The following is a 25,743-nucleotide window of genomic DNA, read 5'->3' as shown; positions in this document are numbered from 1 at the left end:
GCAGCTCTTCCCAACTTCTCTTTAACTTGGGAAAAAAAATATCAATGTCTAAGATGATGTGTAGAGAAAGACACACACACACAAAAGAGATTAATAGTGTCCTTATGGGACCATCCAAAAAATGACCCAATCTAATGGAAAATTAAATTAATCTGAGCTATGACGATACAACATTAATCAGTTGCTCATTATAACCTGAGAAGTATATTCAATGTTCTGCCAAATTTCTTATACTTTCTCAAAATGACAAAACCAGTTTACAGAACTTGAAAAAATTTACCAATGCTAGAAAATGGAGCTGTATCTCATCACATCAGGTGTGGGAGGACTCAGTGACTTGTGAAATGTAAACTCTGCTTACGGTACTAAAAAAAAAAATCAAAAAAAATCAAAGCTTTGGCTATATAAATCACAGAGTATGGTTCTCATTGTGCTCATGTGAATTGCTTTATAGTTGCCATGGAGTTCATGAATAAGCCTACAAAGAAGATTTAAGAGTTCTGTTGTAATCAGTGAGTTTATGACTGCGTAGGGTCATGCATTAGACATGATAAACTTCTCTCCAGTGTATCATTCACAGGACAGTTTATCTCAGGCTTGTTATGGTGATCTTGAATTAATCTTTTTGGCAGCTCTCTTTGACAGCAGTAGTCAAACTGCTCCTTATAACTCTGGAGCCATTAACCCCTGCAGATTTCCCTTGCAATTCAGCAATCTTTTAAAAAAACAGAAATAACGGTACAAAGTGGAAAGTTAATTCACTGTCTTACTACAGTTTAAACTCCTTAGACTGTAATACACAAATTAATAAGATTACACAGTTACTGTAAAAGTTCCACAAGAAAGTAGTCATAGGCCAAAAGAATTTAACGTAATCAAGGTAAAATGTGTAAGCTTACTCCAAATGCACACTCCCAAACTAAGTATCACACGAATGATGTAACAATTTAGTCTCTTGAGTTTTTAAACTTATCACTGAATGACTAATTCATATGATTATTTATAAACATATACCACTCACACAAGACAGATGGAGCATTTACATATGCCAGATATTTTATCTTGTTTGAAATTACTTATAGAATATAAAAGAGGAGTTTGAAAATCTCTGAAAAACTATATGGGAATTCGTGTATTTAATGTGTGTTCATAAACAAAATATCAGTCTTGTACAAAAGACAACAAATGTGACGATTTAAGAGGGGTTATCCCTCCTCTATCAAGAAAATATCCATTAATATAGCACAGAAGTAATACACACTCCAAACAACAAAGTTTAATAAAGCATTTCAGCAGAAATTTGTCCTGTGAGTAAGGCATTAGCATAGTAAATGGTGCCAGGTAGATAACTAGTACAGTAGCAAGTCCACACCATACAAATGTATAGTATTTGAGGCTGAACTCTCTAATGCTTAAATAAGCATATTCACTTACGGCCAAAGATGTCTGTTTTCAGACTCATGACCACTAGTTTCGTTATTTCCTCAGAGGAAAAAAGCTGTAATGAATAGGAGATTTGGTCACTTACGAGGGAGCAGAGAGGCCCACATAAAGCTGTGTAACAAGCATTTAATTCATTGCTGATTCAAGCAGACTGGTGTACAAAGTCACAAATGTATTTATTTTCTTTTGTGTCAGCTGTTTTATACTTCAGTTACGTTCAGCTTGGTATAAGGAACAGACACTACATACGTTTAGAAAAGCACAACTAGAACTGTATGTTTTTGTATTTTTTTCTAAAGGGGCTTCAGTTGACCATAAAAAGGTAGCATTGATTAGCAGTGTTTCAAAAAACAAATATATTAAACAGCCCTAGAGGCGTTTTTCCTGCAGGAGCAGAACAGGATTCCATCTGGTTTCCCCAGTGCAAATGATGCTACTTTGCCCAAACTTTCATTTTTCAAGGCCTCTGCCAAAGCAACCTGAATGTTTTTATTGTTGTTTAAAGTCACATCTGTTTGTAAGCAATCTATTGCATTTCCCTGCACACACAATGGCTACATAGTTATCTTGATATTTGCTCAGGAAGGACCTATGCAAGAGGAAAGGGTGGATTTCTGAAGCAATACAAATGTAATAGGTTATTAGAACGTGTTCACTATGTATACATTTAGTTAAAGATAAACGCAAAAATGTCTCCCTGGCAAAGTAAGAAGTGAAAAGCAAAACCAACAATATTTGATAAACATTCCAGCTGAATAGTTTAGATCCCTATAAGAACCTTCATGTATCAGAAAAGTTGGAATTCTTGCATGAAATTCTATATTTGCTTGATCTGGATGGGTTGAAACCCCATGTGATGGAATGTTCACCCCTCAATAGCCTGTGGTTCAGAGGGGGATAAGTAACCGGCAATTCACACCTGAGGGAGAATTAGGCTTGACAAACATTGATTAAGGATGGAGCCCCGCTGGGCAGGAGCAGGTGGGGCTAGTGTAACACCAGGAAGTGAGGGCAGAAGGTGGCTACACTCTGGAAGCCTGTAGTCACTCTTGTGGCTTAGAGAGGGAAAGGAGACCCAGGGTAAGAACAGAAGCCCTGGGATCCCAGCCCTGAAGAAAGGGTTTACCCAGAAGGGTGATATAGCAGAAAAGCTCTCCAGGAAACAGTAGCAAAGTTTGGGACAGCACAGAGGTTGGCCACTGATTTAAGTATCTCTGAACTGGAATCCAGAATAGTGGGTGGGTGGGTTTGGGTTCCCCTACCAGCCACTGGGGAAGTGGCATAACTTTGAGTTGGAGGACTGCCAGGAATGATAACCGCTCAACCAGTCCCGTGAGACTTTGATTCCCCGGAAGGGAAACACTAGAGGTACTTGGCCAGCGGGCCAAGCCACGAAGAGGGATCATCCTGACTCACAAAGAGGAAACAACGCGGACTACTTGTGGCGCCTTATAGACTAACAAATTTATTTGGACATAAGCTTTTGTGGCCTAAAACCCACTTCATCAGATGCATGGAGTGGAAAATACAGTAGGAAGATTATATATATATAGCAGTACAACATTTACTGTCCCCTTAATTGATTTTGTCAGGGAGAATAAGGAAGAAGTTCCTCTGGAGAGCATTGAGATCTGAGAGGGTGTGAACCCCACCCAAAAGCAGATGTTAGACCTTTTGCAACACCACAGGCAGGTATTTTCTAACCGACCAGGTTAAACTGACAAGATTGTACTTTCCATTGAAACTACAGGGCTTTGCCCTGCTCCTAGCAAAGCATATCATTCTAAAGGAGAAATGCAGAAGAAAATTCAGGAGGAAGTGGGAAACATTCTGGATATGGAGGTGATTACTAAATCAAAAAGCCCCTTGGCATCTCCCATTGTGATGGTACCTAAAAGGGATAAAATCAGGAGATTGTGTGTGGACTTTAGGAGGTTAATAGCTATCACTCGACCTGACCCGTATCCCACACCTTGAATAGAGGACCTACTGTATCTATTTGGGAAGTGGAAAACTCATAATCACACTGGATTTGACTTGTGGGTAATTGGCAGTAATTGATAATTGTCCCTTAGATGCTGATGCCCAGGAAAAATCAACTTTTACAGTGGAATCAGGAAGCCATCTTATGTCATTTCCACTTAAAAGGAAGCAACACTTTGAATTCTCTCTTTAACCTACTTTCAAAAGCAGTCATAATAGATAAACTTCCAAGCACTGTACAGACATTAATTTGTAAACTATCTAAGGGGAGGGTCTACACTTAAAATGCTGTATTGGTGCAGCTGCACCAATGCAACTGCACTGCTGTAATGCTGGAGTGAAGATCCTCTTATGCCGATGGGAGAGCGTCTCCCATTGGCGTAGTTAATCCACCTCTCTGAGAGGCGGTAGCTATGTCAATGGTAGAGCTGCTCCTGTTGACACAGCACTGTCTACACAGGTACTAGGTCAGTATAACTGTCGCTCAGGGGTGTGGATTTTTCATGCCCTTAGTGATGAAGTTATACCGATATAGGTCTGTAGTATAGACCTAGCCTAATAGGTATCATCCTCATTTTACAGAATATGAGAATCAAAATGTTCAGCAGTGACTAGTGATTTCGAGTGCCCAACCTGAGACATTTTTAAAAGTGCCTGATTTTCAGAAAATGCTGAGCAATACATTCTAAAAATTGGGCTCTTTTAAAGTGTCACAGTTTGGGCAACCAAATATTGAGGCATCCAAACTCACTGTTGAAAATCTTTTCCAAAAGCCACATTGTGTTTCAATGCCAAAAACCAGTAATGTAACTCAGGAGTAGTCTTGACTGCCAATCCCTAATCAAAAACACTAAATAGAACACATGGGGTAAATTCACAGCTTTCAAAACTATGGGGATCTAAACAGAAGTGAATACTGACTACTGTAGAGTAGTATCCTAATCACTGGAAAAGTCTACTGAAGAAAAGTACCTTCCACTCTCTTCCCCATCATGCTACATGAATCTTATATTCTTGTACAGATAAATGTTGTTTAGTCTTTAGATAGCTGACCAGGAGTCAAGACTTCTGGATTCTAAACCCAGCTCACTGCATGACTGCAAATCCCAATCTCTGTGTTCAATACCTCATTTGTAAACTGGATATACTTCACCACACAGGGGGTTTAGCTCAAGATCGTACAGTGATTTCAAGATGTAATTTCCACGTATTATTATTCCACAAGTGGAGGGCTGACATACACTTCCTTTGCTCTCTTAACTTGATATTGCAGATTTCTAGAGTGGTGGCAGCTGTAACAAAGGTTGAGGTCAGAGTAGTTACACATTGTCTGCATTCATTATAACTGATGCTACTATTAGAAGGCAATCAGTCAGTCTGAAAGAGATCTAATTTGTCATTGAAGGACAGACCAGGAGTGTTTATTCTGCTGCTACAGCACCTGTCAATTTTAGTTTGTCTTTTACCAATCTCATGAGAAATCAAACATATTGTATGCTGGAGTTTGCTTCTGTCTCCACTGAGAGAGAGAGAGGATTATTGTATGAGAGAGTAACAATTTTTCAGTCTATAAACTATGATTCTCAAGAAAAAAGAATAGATTCCTGTGATCTGATTATTCCATCAGATAATGTAACTGGTTTTGCAGCATGTTTCTGGTATCGCACTATGTAACTATTTATTTGTGTATGTTTTGATGTACATTTACTGTTACAAATAACCCAACAAAATATTCAACCCTGGAAACTCACTAAAAAATTTAATAGATTTAAGCAGGCTTAGTCTTAAATCCTCCTATTTTCCCTCCAAAGCAATCTCTCATCTCATTGTCATTTCCATTGTCAGGCTAAGTTTTAACATGACAAAGAATGGCTGGTTGATAACTGATTCGATTCTGAATAAAGAATCCATCACTAGGGCACAAAAGCTAGCTCTATTTTGTGTGGAGCTAGTGAAGTACTTTGCAATCTTTTCAGCACTTCAGTGGCAGAGTCACAACAGCATGAGGCTGTAAGCAACATCCTGTTGGACTGTACCGTGTTGTGGTTATTTCATTTCTGCCTATGCAGTAAATCCAAGTTTACTGAAAAGGTTAACTAAATTCCCTGGTCAGGGAACTGTGAAAAAGCCAGGACTTCTGGGAATTAGACAGCCAACTCTAGATTTTGCGGATGTGAAATTGCAGACTACTACTGAACATATTTTCACCGTTGCAGAAGTGATGTTGAATTCCCTAAAAATCAGCCACAGAAATTGGCTCTGAAGCTCTGCCGAATTCCAGGGGCACTGCTTATGACCACAGTCAGTCTGAGGTATTTAGTTTAAGAATGATTAATCACAGATGAATTGGCCTTTTGTTTCTTTTCTGCCATTTCAGAGCCCTTTCTAGTGTTCCATCTATCTGATGTCTGGCCACGTCATGATACTGAAGTAGACTGTTTGAAATAATTCCATTTACTTTGGCCTGCATACAAGTCTGGATAAAGAGTTTAGTCAAAACACTTCTTCATATCAGAGAATGTCCTTAAAACAGTACACAGAGATAGCATGGCAAGAAGCTATTAGCTCTGTTTCACACTTTAAAGTACTTCAGTTTTTATTTACAAACACTTAAACACACAGTTTATGCAAAAGCAGATCATTGGCCAAAGTAAGCGACAATGTGAAATAAAATTAATTTGCATGCAACTATTAGAGTTGAAGAACCCTGGGAAAAGAGGGCAAGCAAGCTCAGTCTAAAACAACACAAAATAAAATAAAACTCTATTTTATAGTCAATGTAGAATAGAAGTTAAAAAACAGAAAAGCAAACTACACACTAATTGTTGAAACCAGAACAGTAGTTTGATACGGACCACTAGAGAGCCAGGATGCACCAGTCACAGAAAGTGTAAAGGAAGCATAATACACTGTTTTGGGGACCTTTAGTCAGAAGAGACTGGAAGAATTAGGTTGTTTAAACATGTGTAGCCACTGACCAGTAAAAGTTCTCCATTCTGAATTACGAAGCAGGAAGCAGCAAATGGAGAGAAAGAAAGGATCCTTCCCAAGGATCTCTCTGGAGTGATTGTTAGCTGAATTTGGTTATTTGATCTCGTAACTGTACCAGTTATCACAGACCTTTAACTGAGAAACATTAACAGTTGTTAAAATACACGGGAACAGTCTGAAACCACCATCACTATAAAATAAACTGCTTTTTTGTGCTTGGAGCTTTGTCACAGACTCCAAAAGGCCTAAGAAAAAAAGGCACCAAGCATTATGAATCTCGGAGAGCATTTTTTAACATGGAAACACTGACATTCTTGAACATTCCAGCGGACTACTTTTTCCAACATAAAAACCATCCCATTTAACAGAGTAAGTCTGAAAAGTTTTACCAGAAGGTCATAAGGTTGCATAGAAAAGTTTTAGTTCCACCCTAAAATGAATGGAATATCATCAATGCTTAATGTTTATTCACTGTATTTTTTCCACACACTAACATATTGGTTAACTGGCTTACAGAAATCCTTAAATTTGTGCTTTATGGGGGTTTTATTTCACCAATTAATAAATATTAACCCATTATGGAAGCAAATCTGGAAAGTAATAAGAATATAAAACACTCATATGACAGGGTTTTTGAACATTCCTGTCCCCCACTTCCAGTTTAACAATATAGCACAATAATTGGTGCTATAACTACAGTTTTAAAAGCAGCAAAGAATCCTGTGGCACCTTATAGACTAACAGACGTTTTGCAGCATGAGCTTTCGTGGGTGAATACCCACTTCTTCAGACTTGCATCTGAAGAAGTGGGTATTCACCCACGAAAGCTCATGCTGCAAAACGTCTGTTAGTCTATAAGGTGCCACAGGATTCTTTGCTGCTTTTACAGATCCAGACTAACACGGCTATCCCTCTGATACTGTTTTAAGACACATTTACAGTCAAATGGGAGATCTGAAAGGTGGTGGTGTCAAACATTACTCCTTTTTAATAACTACTGTAGCTACATGTCTGATTCCCAGGGCTGAAAAATTATCCTTTAGTCATTCAACCCTTTGCCTGGAAGTCAGAATAGTTAAGTGTTGTTATAGTGCCATGGGACTTAGGTTCAGAGGATTCTATTTCCCTATGTTCTAGCCTCTGATCTTCAACCAGCATTACACACTATTTATCACTGTGTGCCAAGAGTCATATGAGCATTTGTGGAAACAGCATCTCCTGAATGAAAAGGGCCCACATTTACCATTAAAGGAGGTAACGTATTCATTGTCCGTACAGACTTACTCAGCATTGCTAAAAACATTATTGGTGTTAAGCCCAGGCTATACTTAAAGAAGGTTGCTCAAACCAAGACACTCTTGCATAAGGATTTACATTAACTATAAAAATATAGTACACAAAAGATATACAATACATAGGCCTCTAATTTTAATTCAGCAAAATTCACTTCAGATGCCCAATTACCATGGTGATGAGTATAAAAACTAGAGATGGGGCAACCTCCCATCTGCTCTCCATATAGCACACAATGCAATCCAGCACTAACTTAGGAAAGGAAAAAGGAAGCCATTATTATATAGTGACTACACAATATTATTCTGTTCTAAAATGTTTAAGTTGGAATATTACATGGTCTCAACAACAGAAACAATATCCAAAAGGGATATGGTCAGCGATCAGCATTCCATAAAAGTGCCAAGTCAGAATAGGGTTCTGGTGTTTACGAATGAGAGTTTACATTCTCTGCTTTGAGCCACATTTTTTATTAAAGATTTTAAAATGCTCACCTGGGCAGTAGGCACTTTGCACAATATGGTCTCTTTTTAATCTGAACACAACCAATTAAGGCCCCAGTCCTGGATTGTGACTCACGAAAGCAGACTGCTACATGCACGCAGTATCCAGTTATTTCAACAGCAGTCCGCCCTCATGGATCATAATACAGGATCAAGGACTTCCATTTTACATCCACATGAAGTGCAACACTACCACAAGCTCACTAAATCATAACAACATAATCACTCTGATACATCCCAGGTCATCAGCCACCTCTTCCCCAAACACCAGGGGAAAACTGTAGTCTTAGCAAACCATTTAGGAGATCAAAAGATTTGAACCTCTGGCAGATGAGATGATTCAGGGAGAGTCTGAATTCCAAAACTGAAGTTTCTTCACTTAAAATATTCTGCTAGCAGCACCTTTCTTTAAAGCCAAGGGGGGGGATCCCAGCTCAAAAGACTTGATATATCAACTGCAGCAGCATAGCACAGAAAGAAGGGAGGTCACCCATGAAACCCTATCCCAACCCTTTTTTACTTTATTGGTTAAAAGCAATAACATCTTTAACTCCAGCTGAAGATATAGATATATATATATTCCCTTTTAAAGTCACTACTTAATAGGTGAATAGCCACATGGTGAACTATATTCAGTTTCTAAACGGTCTCAAAATGTATAACCCTGCAGAGCAGATTATAATAGGATGACTGGTTCTCTCAGCACCCCCTCACCCGCATCTTCTCTCTTCCATCATTTGAGTGTGCTCACCATGACACCAGCTGAACAGCTTCTAGTCACATCTCTTCATATTTTTCCAGACTGGCATCATTGGAGGAAGGGAGTTATTAAAACCAGGACTAAGCAGAGTATTCAATTTAACACCAATATGTCAAATTAGAAATTTCTTGTGTAATTATTTAATCCCTAAAACCACCACCAGTCATATATAAAACCACTCCTCACTTCATAGGAGAGCTTTCAATGCTTTGTTTTAAGATTTGTTTCCAGAGTATTACTCTTAGTAATGAGGGGGGTATTACAGAATTAATGTCAAATTGGTTTGCAATGACATCATATGTGGTGACTGTTAAGTGGAAAAACCTGAAACCTTTTCCATAAATCTTCACTCTCCCTACTCTCCTGCTATTGCACATGTTCTGTGTAGGTATAGTTTTTTTTTGTTTGTTTGTTTGTTTTGGGGGGGGGAGGGGTTATGTCTTTCTGGTATTGCAAATGCAGAATTTCAAATTGGGACATTTAAAGTTGTCTAAGAACACTGAGATATATAGGTTTAAATAAGGACCAAGTACCCTCTAGCAACCCCATTGATGTCAAAAGAGTCACTCAGGTGTAACTGAGGACAGAATTTGGTTCCAAGTAACTAAAAAGGGCATAGAATATCAAATCAGCCCTACTTCCATGGTAGGAATTTAATAAGAAACAGCGTGCAAGCTGGAAGCATCTACAAAAGGTCAAATTTTCACTGGAGTCAGTTTAAACAACAAATAGTAGAATTTACCTCACTAGAACTCAGGCTACATTATGGTTAGTAATATAACTGTAAAAAGGCTGTGGAGGTCAGTCATAAATTTGCACCATTTAATCTTTACAGTATGATAGCTTGTTGGTTACTTCAGTACGTTGGCTGGTATGTGAGCTTTCTTCAAACCTGGGATGCAAAGTTCATCTTGTTCAGTAAAGCTACTGCCAGTGAGTGACAGGTGATTCTTAATAATTATATCCTAAAGAGTTGAGACATAGTGTTTGTCTTATCAGTTATAAATAGGTGTCTCTCTTCTTATTCAGATACTTTATTAAGTTGAATACATTCCTCTACAAATGTTGCATTGCATAATAGATTAGAGATGTTAAACTCTGGTATCTTAATGGTCATGAGTCATCCCAAATGTCTAATGTACATCAAAAATCATGGCAAGTAATTAAAACCCATAGTTTCAGCTACTGATGTGATACTCTAAGAAGACATGAAGACGGAGGTGGTATTTTGCTATCCACTGACTTGTCTACATCAAAATTAACTGTTTCTTTGCTTTGGCTGGTGAATGCAGATGCTAACTGACGCTGGCAAAGGAAAATGGGATGATCACTTTTTTATACAAAACCAGGCTTGTTTTGTCTGCTAGGGAGAAACGAGTAATTGTGGACACATGCTAAACAGGTGTCACAGCAAAATTGACATGGCTCTTGCTTCATTTTCAATTAGACAGCTTAGAAAGCTCACAAGCTTTTTTAGACATTAGAGAGCCCTCGTATCAGAAACTGAAATCTCAGCAGGTCTCTTTGCACCTTTCTATCAATTAGTGTTCAAAATAAATGCACCTCTGACTGCGTTCAAACTTTACATTCATTATTTTTGAACAGATATCTATTAAGAAGTGGCAATGAGCCTTTTACCTTCAGCTGTATTCCTTTAAGCTGCTAGAAAAAGATCAGCCAGCAAAAGAAATGTATTAATACGACACATTTATTTTGCTATGTTTCATTGTTCTGTAGACTTTTTGGAAAACATACAACAAAACTGAGATCAACAGCTTAGCAGGAGTCAAAAAAGAACTTATATTCATAGAGATAATAAGAGCACCAAAAATAGAAGGCACAAAAACCCTCATGCTTTAGGACATACGCTGATCTAAACTAACATGGGTTAAGAAGAAATTTCTTATGGGTTGGTTATTCCAAACTCTCTACTATGGGATTCTTGCACCTTTTTCTGAGCAATCTGCTTCTGGACACTATCTGAAACACAATACTCAACTAGGTGCCCACTGGGTTTGTTCCAGTACAGCACTTCCTGTGTCCCTATTGCAAAAAGTGAAATGGGAGAAACTCAAGCATACCCAAGACCCATGCAGGTATGTTGTTGTTGCCCAACATTTCCACATTCAGTCACATGTGATTTTTTTCGTTTTTGAAAGACAAGAGTACACTGCATGACATATTGCAAATCTGAGATACCCAGGTAACCAAGCATATGACATACTGATATCTGACGTCCTTGAAAACGTCTCCTAGCAAAAGAAATGTTAAGCCAACTTGTAATAAATACCACATACAAATAAATTTGCAAAAGAAATTAACTCTTAAGCCAAGTTAAAAAGTAGCCAACATTCAACTGTAACCCTGCAAAGTCCATGTTAAAATCAAGTATGAGAATTATAAAATAGTACGATGATCAGAGTCAGACATTTCAAACAGCATGAAATATGCTAATATAGTAATAAAAACACACTTTTACCTTGTATCTCATTTTAGGACATGAATGAATGTAGAAACCCATATAGTAATAGCACAGCTCAGAAGCTTTTTCATGGAGCTGCCTCGTGAAAGCAATTTCCCTGTGAAAGTGAAGAAAAGGGAATAATTGTGAATGCAAGTCTTCATAGATATATGTACCCTTTTTATAAAAGAATTACATTACAGTTCCCTAACTCTTGGCTTAAGTAAAGGACAAAACTCTAGTCAAATAAAGAAAGAATGAAAATTGTAAACTCAAAAGCAGTTTTATTTCAAAACCACAAAAACTCAAAACACCATTTCAAGCAAAAGAGCCTCATTTTTGGCCTACCAATTGGCTGATCTGGAATTCAAATACAGGAGGTTAAAGGCACCCATTTAACAGGTTTCTTGTTAATATTCATGCTCATTGGAGTTCTATAGAAATCTAGCCCAGTCATTGTATAGAGACAGGCTAAAACAGTACAGGCAAACATCAGAGCATTTTTAAAATCAATGTTTCAAGGAGAAGCTTCTTGTTTATTCTATTGTGTGTGGTCTAGTGATTTATATGCAAATATCTCTATCTTCATGAGGTGAAAGCTATTTTTCACATATATAGTGCCTGTTTGTAGGACTTCTTCATGTAAATTAGGAGAGAAAAGCATCACAATAAGTTTCTCTTTTTATTACCTGGCACTGGGCATTGCTGCTATAGTAAAGGTTTTGTCAGTGTTTCCAGTATAATGCTCTTTTTTGAAACATTTGTAACTTGAAAGTTTAAATTTGCATCTGGCTGAAACTTGGATGGAAGCTCCTCACTCTCAGTGTCTAATGGATCTGTGTGTCCCTGTGTATTTGAGGAGGAAAGGGGATAAGCAACATTTGTTTTTAATTTAGAAACACAGAATATCAAGGTTAGAAGGGACCTCAGGAGGGTCATCCAGTTTAATCCCCAGACAAATTTTTTCCCAGATCCCTAAATGGCCCTCTCAAGGATTGAACTCATAACCCTAGGTTTAGCAGGCCAATGCTCAAACCACTGAGCTATCCCTCCCCCCAATTACTAATAGGGATATTGATATCCTAATATGTTTAACTTCTTTAAAATTACAAGATGGTTACATATAATGGAAACTAAGTGCATCAAGTGTTTTATTAAATGTACTCTATACCTACGCATATATTCAATTCAAATAGAAAATTGTTGGACATGGTTGCAGAGGGCTGGTCCTTTCAGATGAGACAAGGAGCAGTGTACCTGTTATAGGCTCCGTTAAGGAGAATGAGCTAACTCAGTTCCACCCATGAGTAGTTAATTATCTAAGTGGCTGGGTGGCAGCTAATTAGAAACACTGGCCCTTATAAAATGGCTGAGTAGAGTCTGGCACTTGGAACCACAGGGAGCGAGTAGGCTCTCATGTAAGGTCCTGAGACAGCCCCTTGAAGGGAAAGCGTAATTCCAGCGGGAACAGCTTGGGGGCCAGCACTATAACCCAGAGCAGCAAAAGACAAGGGCAATCCAGACAGGGACTGGGAAAAGGGCCCAGAAAGGGACTGAAGAGAAGCCACAAAGGGCAGAAGAACCTTGTTGTTTGTTGGCACTCTTTAGGTTCTTGTTTTGTGACTTGGTTGGAGGATTAAGACACCTCTCTAGAACTGACTAGAGCATAAAGAGCCAAGACGACCCACCGTGAGGTGAGAAACCGAGGTAGAGAGTGACTACATGCAACACAAGGCCAACTGGAGGTGATACAGGGAAAAGACGGTTACTCACTGTAGTAACTGTTGTTCTTCGAGATGTGTTGCTCCTATCCATTCCAGTTAGGTGTGCGCGCTGCGCGTGCACGGCTCTTCGGAAGATTTTTACCCTAGCAACTCCGGCGGGCCGGCTGGGCGCCCCCTGGAGTGGTGCCGCTATAGCGCAGGATATATACCCCAGCCGGCCCGTCCGCTCCTCAGTTCCTTCTTGCCGGCTACTCCGACAGTGGGGAAGGAGGGCGGGTCTGGAATGGATAGGAGCAACACATCTCGAAGAACAACAGTTACTACGATGAGTAACCATCTTTTCTTCTTCGAGTGATTGCTCCTATGCATTCCAGTTAGGTGATTCCCAAGCCTTACGTAGGCGGTGGGGTCGGAGTTAGATGTTGCAGAACGCAACCGCTAAGCCAGAGGCTGCAACAGCTCTGGACTCCCGGACCAATGAGGCAAAGGTGTGGACCGAGGACCAGGTAGGTGTACAACACATCCCCCGAAAGGGAATGCGAGCCAGGAAGGCAGCTGAGAAGCGTGAGCCCTGGCGGAATGTGCAGCAAGGTGGCTCTATGACACATGGGCCGAAACAGAAGAGGTGCAGATGCACAACGTCATTGAAGATGAAATCCTCTAGGAGGAGACAGGTATGCCCTTCGTCCGGTATGCCGGTACGATGAAGGTTTTGGGGGGCGTTACGAGAGGGCTCAGTCCGCTAGATTTAGATTGCGGACGCCCTGCAGATGTTGAAGGAGGGCAACCGTTGCTCTCCTTGCACAGAGAGTGGCTTCGGAAAGAAGACCGGAAGGAAGATATCCTGGTGGATATAAAAGGCCGACACCTCCTTGGGGAGGCAGGTCGGACGTGGTAATAACTGCCCTTGTCCTTGAGGAACACAGTATACCTTGGGCCTATTGTGAGAGTCTGAAGCTCGGAGACTCGTGTGGCCGCAGGAAAGACTACAGGAAACTGCCTTGCAGAACAGTTATATCAATGAGCATGTTGACATTGGCTCGAATAGAGCAGTCATAAAACTGGGTAGAACCAGATTGAAGAGCCAGGTTTATGGCGGGGCCCCACTTGGGGGGGGGGGGTGTATAAACGCTCCAAGCCCTGAGGAACCAGATGGAATGGAGCGGGATCTCGGCGGGAGAAACATTGCGCGTTTCAGAGCAGCATGAGAAACGCTTCCACTCGGCAGATACTTTAACCGAATGGACGAATTTTCTACCACCCCGGAGAATCCCGTAGAACCGAGGCCGAACAACGTAACTCGGATCGGTTTAGCCACACAGGAGTCCTGCTGTGAGGTGCAGGGATTACAAGACCGGGTGGTGAAGGTTGTCGTGATTCCGCGTCATGGGGTCTGTGCCAAGAGGGATGCTACCGACAGGTGTAGCAACATGGTGTGCCAGTGCTGCCCAGGTTACACTGGAGCAAACCCGATCAGGGGCGCTCTGTCCCCGCGGACTTTGAGCAGGACCTTGTGAACCAGCGGGGACAGTGGACAGCGTACGGCAGATGGCTGATCCATGGCCTCAGGAAAATCCTCCAAAACCGAGCCTGGGGAGAGGCCTTGGAACGAGGAGAATATCTCTCCCTCTTTCCGTTCTCGCGAAAGCGAGGAGGGCTATGCGGGGGGAAGACCCACTTCTGGAAAACAGAATAGATAAAGACGGGAGGAAACCACCACTTGTGAGACAGGAAGGATCTACTGAGACGATCTGCCAGCTGAATCGCCTGGTACACAAGGCAGACTGCTCTCAGCTCTCGGACATTGATGTGTAAGGCCAGCTCTTGCGCTGACCGAAGGCCGTGAGTGCGAAACTACACCAGGTGCGCACCCAGCCGAGAGATGGGCTGTCTGTCATGAGGGACCCCGAGGGGTGAATGAAACCGCATCCCCGGATACACCAGGGAGGACGCCGACTCCCGGTCGAGGGAGCCTAGGCTGCTCGGGGGAAACGAGACAACCACGAGTATGCCATCTCTGCCCGGGTGGCACCCCCAGGTGAGCCACGATTGAAGTGAACAGAGGCAAAGCCTGGTATGTTTAGTTGCAAACGTGTAGACAGCCATGTGACTCCGGAAACCGAGGCAAGAGCGAGCCCAAGTTGGCGGGAAGGTCCGTAGACCTTGTACAATTGTTACCCTCGCCTGAAACCAAGGCTGAGGAAAGCAGGCTCTGGCGAGTCTGGAGTCCAGGACGGCCCCAATGAATTCCCTTCCCTGTATGGGAATCAGAGTGGATTTTACTATTGATCATCAGGCCTACACACAGGAAAAGGTTCGTGTCGATGCCCACATGACTGGTACTTTGGGCCCGGGGGTTCTTCGAATGAGCCACTCGTCTAGACACGGAGAACGTGTATCAGACGGTGGCGAAGAAAGGCGGCGAATACAGCCATGCACCTTGAATACCCCTGGGCTGTATAGAGGCCAACCGGGAGGGCCGTATACTGGGAATAACGATGGTAGGCCCCAAACCGAGGGTACCTTCTGTGTGGAAGAGAAATGGCACCGTGAAAAACACGCGCCCTTCATATCGAGGGCGGCGTACCAGTCTCCGGGATCCCAGGATGGGATGACAGTCGCCCTGGGTACCATGCGGAACTCATCTGCATCGTGACTTGTTGAGTTCCTGCAGGCCTAGGATAGGTCTGAGACCTCCCTTCGCTTAGGGGAATAGGTTTCGCCCTTAGGTACCTCCTGTATAGCTCCGATGAAGAGGAGCGTCCGCACCTCTTGCCAGAGGAATCGCTCGTGAGAGGGGTCCTTAGGAGGGGCGAGGATGGGTAGGCTTTTGCCCCATTGGTGGTCAGAAGGACCCTAATTCTGGCTCCTTTGGGGTGCGGATTGATGGCCACGACCGTGTAAGCCACGCCCGCTGGCCATGTCCTGACCTTGTCAAGGCGCAGGGTAAGAGTGGAGGTTGGGGACGGAAGCGTCGGCGCTGAATTACCGGCGTGTGCATGCCAAGAGAGAGAGAGAGCAAAGTGACCCTGCTGCCCTTTAGGTTCTGCAGCCTAGGGCCAGTGTTTGCAGGGAACAGGCTTGTGCCATTGAAGGGCAAGTCCTGTATAGCGTGCCGCAGCTGCGAGGGAAGGCTCGATAACTGGAGTCCTGAAACGCGCCGCGTGGCAACACCCGAGGCCAGAGTCATGGCAGCGGAGTCAGCTGCGTCCAACGAGGCCTGGAGGGAAGCTCTCTCCAGCTCCGTCCTTTGCTGCAGGAGGGCATCGAACTCTTGACGGGAGTGCCGAAGAACCGACTCTGTAAATTTGCCCACCGCCACCCACAGTAGCGGATAAGCAGGGCTTGCTGATTCGCTACACGAAGTTGCAGGGCCCAGTAAGACCACACGCCCAGCCTCTTTGGATTTAGGGGCTGGTCGCATTTCGATTAGAGGAGGGCTGGAGGGGTATGTTCCTGCCCCCGCCTCATCTGGGGAGGAGGAAGAAGAAAGGCCCGGGACAAGCGGGTCCTGTGTGGGCTCGAGCTCCTGGACGACCTCCTGATCCGGTGGGATCTGGGAGCCCGGTGCCGAACCGGGGGTTGCTCTGTACCGGTCGGACGGGGACGACTAATTGTCACCTCTGGCACCCAGAGCTCGGAGGGAACGGAGCGAGATGGGATCACCGGTACGCCTCTGGCGTGGTAGTACACCCACGGCGTCCAGAATGACCACTGATAGGTCTCCTGGAAGACTCTGGAGGGCACATCGGAAAACAGAGTGCTACGCATATGAAGTGTCCGCACGGGACGACACTGATGCGTGGCTGGATGGCCCTGGAGGAGCTGAAAGCTCTTGGTAGAGTCTCCGTCTGTAACTGACGTCGCTCGATGCGGCACCGGGGATCGGTACCGGTAGACAGACCGGTACCGAGAACGGGACCTGCCACCGAAGCTGTGCCGGGCGGTCAACCGAGGGCGGTGCCTGGGGCTTGATCGGAGCTGAGTGTCCCGGACCGGCGAACGGGATGCTGACCGGTGCCGCGAGCACTACTGGTACCAACATGGAGAACGGTGCCGAGACCTAGATCGGTGACGGGACCGAGAACATCTGCGGAACTGCGACCCTGAACGGTGCCGCTGTGCGGTGCCGAGGTAGGGTGGTCTGATCAAGGCAGGCTTGCCCATCGACTATGTAACCCGCACCGGCGGTGCCGGGGGTTGAGGCAGCGTAGATGCTGTCGTTGCAATCAGCCCCCTCGCCGTGGACACTGTCTCCGGCGTGGAGGGAATAGTGAGCTCGACCATAGCTGGCACCCCGGATGCAGCTTCATAGCGAGCTCGACCACGGTCCGTACCGGGGAGTGTTCCAGCACCGGACTCGACGGCTTTTGCCTGGCCGGAGTTAATGGTGCGGGCATTGTCGGTGCCGCGGTAGACATCGGTGCCGGGCGATCCAACGGAGCATAGCGCTCGGCTGCGGAGCAGGCGGCTCGGACGCAGCTTCAGGGCGAGCTCGACCACGGTCCGTACCGGGGAGCTTTCCGGCACCAGACTCGACGGCTCTTGCCTGGCCGGAGTTAATGGTGCGGACATTGACGGTGCCGCGGCAGACATCGGTGGCGGGCGATCCGACTGAACATCGCGCTCGACTGCGGAGCAGGCGGCTCGGACGCAGCTTCCTAGCGAGCTCGACCACGGTCCGTACCAGGGAGCTTACCAGCACCGGACTCGACGGCTCTTGCCTGGCCGGAGCTAACGGTGTGGATACTGTCGGTGCCGTGGCAGACATCGGTGGCGGGCGATCCGACTGAACATCGCGCTCGACTGCGGAGCAGGCGGCTCGGACGCAGCTTCCAGGCGAGCTCGACCACGGTGCGTACCGGGGAGCTTTCCGGCACCTGACTCGACGGCTCTTGCCTGGCCGGAGTGAAAGGTGCGGATATTGTCGGTGCCGCGGCAGACATCGGTGCCGGGCGATCCGACTGAGCATAGCGCTCGGCTGCGGAGCAGGCGGCTCGGACGCAGCTTCCGGGCGAGCTCGACCACGGTGCGTACCGGGGAGCTTTTCAGCACCGGACTCGACAGCTCTTGCCTGGCCGGAGTAACTCTTCATCCTCCAGGAGAGAGGTCCATGCCGAGGGTACGTCGGAGTCAGCGACGGTGGTGCCAGGAGGCCTTGGCGGCACCGGCGGTCCGGTGCCGAGGGAGCACGCCGTGAAAACTAACTAGCGCTCGGCGCCGAGAGCGGAGGAGCAAGAGCTGCCTCCCTCAGGCGCTGTTTAAAACGAAAGCCCCGCTCCCCTTTGTTCATGGATTAAGGGCCTCACAAATGTGGCACTTATCTGTGAGGTAAGATCCCTCGAGGCACTTAGGAGAAGATCTCTTGTCGGCAGCGGCTTGTGGCCGGCCGAGCATTAGAAAACCCTGTGGACCGGGCATCGGACCCGGCCCCGGGTGAGGGGAAGGGGATAAACCCCAACCCCTGTAAAATAAATACACTATACTATTCTACAAACAACCAGAGTTAACTACAACTATAAACAGAACGAGAGAAAACTACGAGTAGCTAGGGAAGTGGAGGTCAGCTGAGCTGTGCTCCACTGTTCCAACGGCCGTCACGGGCGGAAAGAAGGAACTGAGGAGCGGACGGGCCGGCTGGGGTATATATCCTGCGCTATAGCGGCGCCACTCCAGGGGGCGCCCAGCCGGCCCGCCAGAGTTGCTAGGGTAAAAATCTTCCGAAGAGCCGTGCACGCGCGGCGCGCACACCTAACTGGAATGCATAGGAGCAATCGCTCGAAGAAGAAGCCACTCTTCAAGACAGAAACCAATTTCTGCACATGTTCAAAATCCAGCCAAATAAAATGGCATTTAAGAGCTTAGTATGAATACTACAAGCAAAATAAACCCTTTTAAAAGTAATTACAATGTGACTTAAGCAATGTTAATATTTCCATTCAGATTACTTTGGGCCCACTGAACAACTGCTAAACAAAAGTTGGCATTTAAAATGAAAAACACTATCTTTATATTTTAAAATCTTTTTAATTATAATTTTATTTTTTTTCTTATGGAACCATGTTGAATGTTGATTCAACCAGATGAACGCAGGAATATTCTTAGTTAAAGCTGCCACTCCATCTTTAATTTACATATCATACAACTGTGCAGTCCATATACAGTCCATGTAAAAGGGATAATGGAGCCCTTTAACTACCTTTTATAAAACAGCAATGTATGACCTTTTAAAAATTATGCACACTTAGTAAAATATCTTACTAGTAACTTTCTACTCCTCTCCTTATTCTTTGTTGTGTTTCTACATTACTTAGTCAACTTCAAATCTCTTCCTTTCTACACACTCAGCAACATAAATTCTCAACAGCATATAGTGGAAGTGACAAAACTAATGTAGTTCCAATCTCCTCAGAGTAAAATTGGTAACAGGTTTTATAATATCAGGTTCCTTTGCGATTTCCTAAATTCTCTCTAACCGTGTGTGTGTGCGCGTGCGCACGTGTATGTGTAAGAAGAGTAACACTATGTTGGCCCCTTCTAATACTGTTGGGAATTCAGCTTTACTGCCTCAAATGCAGCATGATTTATAAGCTGGCCTCTTAGCTTGTTGAGCCATGAAAATGTGTTGTGCCTACATAAAGTTTAGAATTTATTATGTAGGAAATTTAAATCATTTCAAACATTCACATGCACAGTCTATGTCAATCTATTGTTAAACAATGCAATGTGATACATACAAAAATATACACGAACAGTCTTTAAATACAGCACTCTTTCATTGTTCAGCAACTTTGAAAAATTCAGGTACTGTTTATTTAGATGCCTAACTTTGTGCAACATAATTTGGGCTGATGAAGTATTCAGTGAGTCTAGTAATGGTCTCTGCTTAAATAATATTGACAGTTTGGGAAAGTTTTTTATGTAAAACTTATAACTTCTGGTTGAAGTTTATAAATTTACTGTATCACTGAATGCATCAGTGTATACTGTAGCAGCCATTTGCTAACTGGGTGTGTGTCATGTACCACCCAGACTAGGTCAGGGGAGGTGTGACAGGAACAATTATAAGTTATTAACCTAAATGCAATGGTCTTCCATTCAGATGGAGGCACCCTAAAAGAATGAGATGGCTGCAGCCTAGAGGAAATCAGTTCTCCCCATGTTGTCTACGGAAGTTGGGGGGTGGTGGGCCTGAGCAAGTCTCCAGCAGGGAAGGGAAAAAAAAAAAGAACAAAGACAAGGGTGTTAGGAGCTGCTGTTAAAAAGTGACATGTTTACCGAGCGGTCCAGGAGAGCGATCCAAGCATTATGAAGACTTGGTGGACGGGAACTGTGTACAGATCGGTGTGTACCTAGATCTGTGTATTTCTTGTGCTTTCACTATGAGTGAAGTGTGATTGGTTTAGAGAGTCCTCTGAAAAGTCTGTATGTTACTTATTTCAATCATCACATACTCCTGAAGTGTTAAACTATAAGCCAGAGTACCCAAGAGAGTGGAGCTCTGAGGAAGGTGTGCTTGAGCAACTGGGGCATCCCTGATAGTGGTGCCAGGAGTCGTGCATATTACACCTGGTGCGTATCACTGGCAGGGGCAGGGCCACAGGAGAGGAGCAAAGGGGCATTTGGCCCCAACACCATTTGAACTGGCCCCCCCAAACAGAGTGGCATTGCAACCTGGTGCCCCATGCCATAACACCAAACATTGAAATTTGGTCATGATGGCGAGGCAACTGGGCCAAACCAGAATGGTGCCATGCTAAGTGAAAAGTGAAAGTGGTTCAGTCATGCATACCATGTGAACATTTTTTGAGAGAGCTGGACTGAAAAGTCCCATTCCCTAGAAGCTGTACCAGAGATTATGCCTGAGAAGTGTGCCTGAGAAACCAGAGACTGTAGCTGGAGCGTGCCCAGACCCAGGGGAGCTTAAAAGCATGTGGATCCAGTGCATTGGTCTATATACAGCAACCTGGAGAGTGTGTTTCATGTAAACAAAAAACACCTTCACAATAATTGGAAATAAAAAATTGAAGGAATAATATTTTTACAGTTGCAGAGGGCTTTGTTCCTCCCCATAGACGTCTTTAAATGGTAAGAGCCTAATTTCTCCAATAAGGGCCTCAGACATATACAAAGGTAAACTAATCAGTATGGATTTAATCCTGCAAACCTTATTCCCATAAGTGGTACCACTGCTTATTTCCATAGTCCAGACATACCACCGTAAGGTTGATAGTCAATGTAAGGTTTTAAACTTCATAGCTTTACTGTATCAAGTTTTGTAAAATCAAATCTAGTAAGATACTGAACCTGGAAATTTATTTACTAAATTTATGCTACTGAAGTGGGAGGCTAAGCAACTCAAGAAATTATTATGCTATAGGAAACCATGATCTCATTGTGCACTCTCGTTTGCCTCCCTGTTCTATACATAGTAACTCATGTAAAGGTGTCCGTTCTGTGCAGAAACACAGAGCGTCTCATCATTAAAAAAAATTAAGGTTAAAATATCTTTTCAATTAGTAAAGGGTTATAAAGATTCTGTTTTGACCACTATGCAATGTGATTAGGGATCTTTTGCAAATGACAAATTGGCAAGTGTACACCTTTAGACAATCAAACTCAATAAAGGGAATCAGTAATGTCAGGAAATCTTAAAAGTGCGTTCCTTGTGTTTAAGCCTTCAACTCTCTTGAAAAATCATGGGTAGGCAAACAAAATATTGTAGAATCATTACTGTTATGCAGCATTACATTAGCTGAGCACACCGCACAACTAACAAGATCTAGTTCCAGTTCAGTTTCCTCTCACATCCTGCTCCGTAACTTATGATTTTGCCCAGTCCTCTCCCCCATTGTCTTTTTCTCCCAGTCTTGACTGTGCATTTTTTCATTCTATTGTTAGAAGAGCCTCTCACTAAGCAACTTCACTCTTCTAAACTCATTTATTTCATCTCGCTTTCCAACATGCTCTTCTGCTGCCACTCAGTTAGTAGTTTGTATTATGCCTATCAGGGTATAAGCTCCTCCAGGCCAAAGACCTTGCCTTCTTAACGTATGCATTTCTAAAATGTCATGTATATTAATAAGGAACATTGTGACATCATACACCAAGTGAGCACAGAAACATAGGTCCCTGCCCTCAGGAGCTTAGATACTACAGGTACCACTGATATATCAATACAATACAGCAGGTACACAAAAATACATACCAAGCTATACAGAGAATAGTGTCAGCACATATCCTCAAAGTGCCTCATAGTACATGTGGATCTTCAGAAAAAAATTGACAGATATAAATATGAGCTTAATATTCACCTGCCCTTGCTCTTTCTCTATAGGGTCTCCAATCTTCAACTAGTTTCCCACCTACGGTATTCTTAATGATTAAACGAACAATGGGAAACTGGTGTATGCAGTGTATTTGTAGCCGTTTTGGTCCCAGGAAATTAGAGAGATAAGGTAGGTGAGGTAATATCTTTTATTGGTCTCTCTTCTGTTGATGAGAGAGACAAGCTTTCGAGTCACACACAAATGAAGAGGAGCTTCTCTCATTTATCAACAGAAGTTGGTTGAATCAAAGATGCTACCTCACCCAGCTTGACTCTCTATGGGAAACTGGTTATTGGTTATTTTCATCTGGGCTAGTATACCTCTAAATGTATTTTGTATATTTACTTACTTCTTTTGGAAACCCTATATGCTTTTCTAGAGCTAATGCAGGCAAATGAGCTGAGCAGCAGTTTTCTGTTGGTGCCCTGAAAATACCCTTTCACTATCAATGCAACCCTAACTTCTGCAGAACTTTTGATACTGGTTGTTTGTGATGAACATGAGGAGAATTAGTGTGTGACATGGTCAAACTGATGAGCTAGGAAGATGACTTTTTCATCAGCATATTTAAAGGTTTTAAGGAAGATAAGCTAGCATTTGCCAAAACCACAAAGGTGGTGGTTGCAGTAGTCAAAATGCAAGATTACGGAGGGCCCAGCTGAGAGTTTTAACTGTGTGAATGAATATGTAAGGTTGGATCTTAAGAGGAGTTGTACAGGAAGAAGCAGCAAGATTTAGGTATGTCCTGGACTTCAGAGTCTAGAAAGAGTGAGTCAGAGATGAAGTGGAGAATACAGGCCTTAATGAGAGAAAGGAAGGATGTTGTCCATGATGACTGAAAAAATGAGAACCGTGTATCGGGGGGAGGAAGGGGAGGGAAGACAAGAGATCAGTTTTGGTCCTGGTTGAGCTTGAATTGACAGCTGCACATTTACAAGCAGATAACAGAAAAATCTGAGATTTTAGTTTAAATAGATGGAGACAGTTGCCAGCAAAAATATGACAGTTAAAGCCATGTTTTGAATGTAATCACTTATAGAGATACGGTGTAGAGAATGGAGCCCCGTCTGACCTCCACTGAAAGTTGGAGTGGAGATTTGTAACACAGTGGCATATCCCATTGGCAGGAGAGCCAGGGGCTAAGCCAACCCTAATGACAGGATGAGCCCCACCTAAGAAGAATCAGATGATTCCTATATAAAAGGAGCCAGGCTTCAGTAGCGATAAAGAGGGGGAGGGAGGTTTCTATAAAAGCAGGAAGCTCAGAGCAGGACATGGCAGTGAAAGGGGCGAAGACGAGGAAAATGCCACTGTATGTGTAAAGAATACAAAGAGCAAGAAGGCTCTTGCAGGGCCTTGAGTCAGTTGGGGTAAAGCTCTCCAGGCAGGCAGGCCTGGGAGAAATTCTGATCAAACAGGGAAGACACTGAATGTTTTATGTTAAGATGTTTTGGGGGCTTTTTAATTTGGATAACTGTGACCCCAGAAGGGGTGGATCAAAAACTGTGACCTAGCCAGAGGGTCTACTGGAACATAATCTACTGGTAAAAGGTTTTCACCCTATTCCTACTAGATGTACACACTTGCTTAACTTTCAGTACAAGAGTAGTCCTTAAATTCTTAAGGGAACACAACTGAATGACTCATGCTTAAAGTAAAGCACCTATTTAAGGGTACGTCTTCACTACCCGCCGGATCGGCGGGTAGCAATCGAATTCTTGGAGTTCGATATATCGCGTCTCATCTAGACGCGATAGTTCGAACTCCGAACGCGCTCCCGTCAACTCCGGAACTCCACCACCGCGAACGGCGGTGGCGGAGTCGACGGGGGAGCCGCGGACTTCGATCCCGCGCCGTGAGGAGGGGTAAGTAACTCGAACTAAGGTAGTTCGACTTCAGCTACGGCTATTCGCGTAGCTGAAGTTGCGTACCTTAGTTCGACCCCCAGCCCTAGGGTAGACCAGGCCTAAGGCTATGAGATGGGGCCTTGGTGTTCAGTACCACAATTAACTACATTAAATAAAATGAGGTAATCAATAAAAGTGACATTGGTCTCATTTAAATCAGCATTTACTTTTGTCTCCTCTTCTTAATAGAATATCTCAATGAAGTATGTAGTAAGAAAAGTTAATAACTAATATGCTTTAAAATATTGAACTCCTATTTTAATTCAATTAATACTTAAAGTGAATTACACCAACCAGCTAACCAGACAGCACTGATCTTTAAAGAAAATTTAGCATTCATTTGGTAGCCCAGACATTTTCTTCAATTTCACAGACTTCAGATTATTGAGGTATCATATATTTGTGGTCAGGGCTTTTCTTTAATCAATTTCAGGTAATTATTTATTAATCATAAAAGACAATGTTCTGTATAGATCATCTTCCTTTCTTAAATTCTGACATAGAAAATAAAAAATAAACAAATTTCATGGTAATTGTATATTAATGTATGTATCTAACGTTCTATAATTTGCATTTCACAATCAGTAATAGCTTTCTTGCTGAAAAATATTTTTTTTCTATAATGTCCACAATAAAATGGATATATTTTGCCTAGAGTACAGATTTTGTCATCCTTATTTATGTGCAGCAGGTCCTTAAGTCATCAATTAGCCCCACTGAAGATAGTAAACACCAGAGCTGAATGAATAACTGACTTTTCAGTTCTCTGGCCCTTCCAGAAGATAACGGAACAATACAATTTTGGTTCAGGTTAAACAAAACCAAAAATTGAAAACATTTCAGCAAATTGAAAAAATCCATTCCAGGTCAGACAAAACATGTTTCACTCTCTCCATAATATTTTGTTTCAAGCATTTTTAAAGGGCTAGATTACCACAATAGGAGGAGGAGATGGTGGTGGTCATTATGAATTGCCACTACGAACAGTAATGAACAAGCCATTAGGCCAGAGGGATGCAATAACTTTAGTGCCTGGTAATTAGGGCACTCGCATAGGATGTGGGAGACCCAAGTTCAAGTCCCAGCTCCATTGACTATTTAAAGCTATTTATAAACTGCTTCAACAGGACAGATTGAGACACCCACACCAGAGTATCCCATGGCCCAGTGGCTAGGCCACTCTCCTGCAATGTGGGAGAAAAGTTCTGATACCTTCTCCACATCAGGCAGAGTGAGGAATTGAACTGGGGTCTCCCACATCCCACTTGCGTGGCCTAACCACTAGGCTAAAAGTTATAAGGAGAGCACCATCACCCCACTTCCTCCTCCTCACTCATCTCTTCTTGTTT

General features: G+C 43.3%; 1 protein-coding gene across 9 annotated transcripts in view; it reads right to left on the bottom strand.

Moving 5' to 3' along the window:
• Positions 1–25,743, bottom strand: part of ATE1 (arginyltransferase 1) — a 174,884-nt gene that overhangs the window by 69,792 nt on the left and 79,349 nt on the right. For all 9 annotated transcript variants that reach the window (XM_045024770.1, XM_045024769.1, XM_045024765.1 and 6 more), the window contains one exon: positions 11,453–11,552. In XM_045024770.1, the coding sequence (XP_044880705.1) occupies positions 11,453–11,552 (100 nt within the window). The remainder of the gene's footprint in view (positions 1–11,452; positions 11,553–25,743) is intronic.

Source organism: Mauremys mutica, chromosome 7, assembly GCF_020497125.1.
Source record: "Mauremys mutica isolate MM-2020 ecotype Southern chromosome 7, ASM2049712v1, whole genome shotgun sequence".
Taxonomy (NCBI): Eukaryota; Metazoa; Chordata; order Testudines; family Geoemydidae; genus Mauremys; species Mauremys mutica.
Note: the sequence above shows the minus strand (reverse complement) of the source record. Positions and strands in the feature narration are given on the sequence as shown.